Here is a 3,921-nt window from a genome sequence, read left to right as displayed (position 1 = left end):
TTATATGTTCTATTGCTATTTTTCATTTGTTTTAACAAGAAAACAAGAAACTGAGCAATTTTTTAAAATGGTTTGCTTATCCCAGTCTTTACATTTTGTACTTACTTATGATTGCAGATTGCCTTGATTAAAAACATCAGTACCTTCAATGGTTTATTCATTTCTTTATTCAGTTGTTTGGGGAATAACCACACCTTTATGTAGTACAGCAGCATAGTCACATTTATAAAAAAAAAAAAAAAAAAAAACTGTCTAAGTCACTCAATGTGCTGTCTTAAGTGTGTCTTTCAATGTAGTCTGTGGTGTTTGCAGTCACTGAGCACAGCAGGTACCTCTTCAAGTACCTCCTGAATGTCTGGTCTCGTATGCCATACACAATAGGACTGATTAACCTGGGGAGGATCTGGATGATAATGTAGCAAACAAACAGTGAATTTCTATAATGTTCAGGGAACCAATACAGCAGTGCCTGTTTTAATAAAGGGCTTATATAGGTGAGCATACACAACAGTAGCTGAAAACCATGAAGTAAGATAGTATTCCTGGCCTTCTTTGCATCTCCATCAGCTGCTTTAGCAGCAAACAGGATCCTTAAGTAAGTGTAGACAAGACAGAGCCAAACTATAACTAGTAGCACTATGTTACTCAAATTGTTCTTCTCATGGAGAGCTGTGTTTTGGAAGAGAATATGCCTGAGGCACACAATTCTGGAGTAGAAATATTCCAGAGGTTCTGTAGCCAGGAGCACAAACAGATCCGGTAGGACTGAGATTGCACTTATCAACCACATCAGACCTATCGTTACATATATTCTCTTGGCTGTACATAACTTTGAGTGCTGGAGTGGTAAACAAATAGCAATGTAGCATTCTGCAGCCATGCTGGCTAAAGTCAGTGGTGTATTCTGGGTAGTGAGAACAGCAGAAATCACTAGTAGGCAGCAGAGGGAGACATTGATTGTGTAGAAAACATAAGTATAGACAAACAGGGTAACAGCAGCTGTCAGCTGGATCATATCGTTGACCACCAGATGGATGAAAAGGATGTAGCGAGGGTTCATATGTAATATCTGTAAAAAAAGAAAGTAGAATTATACCATCTGGGATGTTACTAATCAAGAGATACATGTGTGTGCTGTCAAAAAGGTCATTACAAATCTTGCACGTCTGAAAATGGTTTGCCTCATCAGTCAAAGGGAATTCTTTTGTCATGTGATCTAAACAGGGACTGAGGATTTTTATTCTTACAGTTTGTTCACACTGCTATAATCACTGTTTGTGGGTTGATCACTTTATTGGTGCCCCATGGAGAGATATTTTCATGCTGAAGCTGTGATGTATAGCTGTATTTTGTTTTGCTACAAGTAAGTAATGCAATTTGAAGTTAGCTGACACACTGCATTTGACATGTTTTAGTCCTGTGTGAGGCAAAACCTTTACCCTACGGAACTGTTAGGGACAACACAAGGCACAGAAATCACATTCACAATTCATGGTCACTGAGCACATTAAAATGTGCTTTTGTCAACTTTTCCCCACTAGTTAACAGCTGGGATGTTAGCCAGCTTTACCAAGGTGATCAACTTAACATAGGTAGAACTGTAGGTAGGTGGAATTATATGTAGAATTATCGATAGGATTGTGGTGTGTTGTTGAGTGATTTGATAGGAGTCCGACATTCTGCCACCACCACCACCACCAGTCCGCCACCACCACCACCACCACCACCCTTTGTGCGGTCCTCCTCTCTGGAGATCGAGATTGAAAGCTTTTCGACCTGGTGTTTGTTGAAGGTGTGGACCAAGGTGCCATTGATGTAGTTGATGGAGATGAAGAGGGCCACAGTCACCACAATCTTTGTCACAGCTGTGTGGAAAGATTCAGGTTTCCTTACAACTGCTGTCACATTACTGCTTGTGGATGAGAAATTCATGTGGCTGGTGTCAGGGTCTCCCATAGCAAGACTTTAATGAATGTACTTCAGTGCCTCTAGAAAGTAACTGCAGACTATTATCCCCAATATAGATGTAGTAGACTTTTGTATCTGTAGATCAGTGGTCGCTTAAAGCAACTTAAAGTAGATAAGAGGTTCCCTGGAGGAGAAAGATAGACAGCAGTTAGCATTTCTGTCACGACACAAGCAGAAATGAATGAACAATTAAACGTGAAAGTTCAATTCTAGCGCCCCACTTTCTTACATTGCACTGTACTCACATTTATGAACAATATTAGAAAGCATTTACAAAATTTCTTGAAGGTGCAAGAAGTGTATTGCACACATATACACACACACACACACACACACACACATATGTTTTGCATTAATAACAGTGAATGGAAAAACATGCACCATCTCTAATTTTGCAGAAGCAATTGTTTAACTCCAACTTTTTCTGCTTTTCTTCAGTTTAAAAGCACAAGAATGGAATAATAAAATATCCAAAGGTTATACTTACAATATTTAAAACAGCACAGCTGCCATGTTTGCAGGCTTTTGTTACATTGATGATTATTATTATTATTATTATGAACAGGTTAGACAAGATATGCTCTCATGTGAGAAACCTGACATAACAGGTGTTCTGAATCAATGACAGGACTTTATATACGGTAGGATACATAAATCCCTATGAGTGTGGATCTCTCTGTGTGTGTGTGTGTGTGTGTGTGTGTGTGTGTGTGTGTGTGTGTGTGTGTGTGTGCGTGTGCGTGCGTGCGTGTGTGTGTCTATGCGAGAACACATTTATCTGTCATGTCCCTCTTTTTCCAGCTTGGCAGAGCTAGTTGACATATAATCACCAAGATCATGTTAATTTTGCATTTGCTCAATTACTGGCAATTGGGAAGAACTCTCTGATAAGTGACCACTGGCCACATTGTCTGTTGAGTTGAAAATCATTGCCTTTTTCATTTTTAGAGCAGAAAAATACATGCTGTCAGCTCACTGCTGAACTACTGAAGAGATGGTGTTCAATCTTAAAGCTGTGAATGACTTGAGGCCGGTGGTCATCCACAATGAACCCATCACTCAGGTCTCTTTATATAAGTACTTGGGAGTTTATATTGATGACACACTCAGCTGGAGGGCCCATGTGGAGAGTCTCTGCTCCAGACTGCAACAGAGATTGTACTTTCTGCGCAGATTGAGAGTTTATGTGTTCAATGACAGTTTTAAATGCCGGTTTCTTCCCACAGATGCATAGGGGAGAGTGGGGTAAGTAGTGCCAATTTTTACTTAAAGGGCCTTTAAAGCGCAAGGATTACAGTAATGCCTCCAACTAAAATATGCACATATAGTTTAGGATGTTGTGCATCCCTGGGAACAATCACTTTGGATCTTATATAAACTGTTTGAGAAATATAGCTTTCGAAAAAAAAGTGGTTTTGTGGCACAACTTGCCCCCGGTGCGGGGTAAATTGTGCCATTAGAGAGAATACACTAGGGTAAATTGTGCCATTGATAACTGAAGTAAAAGAGATCATTTTAATTTCACAAATGATAATGCTATATAAAAGCAAAACAAATTCAATACAAAATTATTTATTTAACAGTTATTTATTATTTTAACAAGGTCACAGGCCATTTTTCTATAACAAGGCCTAGTGCCACATGAACACATACCCAGAACAAAATAAAAATTCCAAAATGAGCACCTGCAAATCATCTTCACCTGAATCTGAATAGTTTTAGTGATCAAAGGTAAGAAGACAATGTACAATAACAATAAAATACAATAAAGTAATATATAGTATATAATCACAAGTTATTCCACTGGCACAACTTACCCCAAGGCCCTTTGGCACAAATTACCCCAAGCCCACCATTTTGAAAAAAATGCATCCCCCAGCTGTTTTGAGCTAACATCATGCTAACTGTATAGACTCATGGTGTAGCTTACTAAAGTACTAAAACCTGTGTGAA

At 38.9% G+C, this 3,921-nt stretch overlaps 1 protein-coding gene across 1 annotated transcript; it reads right to left on the bottom strand.

Moving 5' to 3' along the window:
• Positions 1-274: 274 nt before the first annotated feature.
• LOC115359192 (odorant receptor 131-2-like) lies at positions 275-1,956 on the bottom strand. The gene is made up of 2 exons (XM_030051542.1): positions 1,777-1,956; positions 275-1,069 (listed from the first exon to the last, which is right to left on the bottom strand). Exons 1-2 carry the CDS (start codon positions 1,954-1,956, stop codon positions 275-277), a joined length of 975 nt encoding a protein of 324 aa, XP_029907402.1.
• Positions 1,957-3,921: the final 1,965 nt, after the last annotated feature.

Source organism: Myripristis murdjan, chromosome 5 (assembly GCF_902150065.1).
Source record: "Myripristis murdjan chromosome 5, fMyrMur1.1, whole genome shotgun sequence".
Classification (NCBI taxonomy): Eukaryota; Metazoa; Chordata; class Actinopteri; order Holocentriformes; family Holocentridae; genus Myripristis; species Myripristis murdjan.
The sequence above is the reverse complement of the archived record's forward strand: the minus strand, read 5'-3'. Positions and strand labels throughout refer to the sequence as shown.

Excerpts from the sequence above, each read along its gene's own strand:
- LOC115359192 (XM_030051542.1), bottom strand. The coding sequence starts at position 1,956 with ATGGGAGACCCTGACACCAGCCACATGAATTTCTCATCCACAAGCAGT. Across the intron at positions 1,070-1,776 it reads ACACCTTCAACAAACACCAG|ATATTACATATGAACCCTCG; the intron begins GTCGAAAAGCTT and ends CTTTTTTTACAG.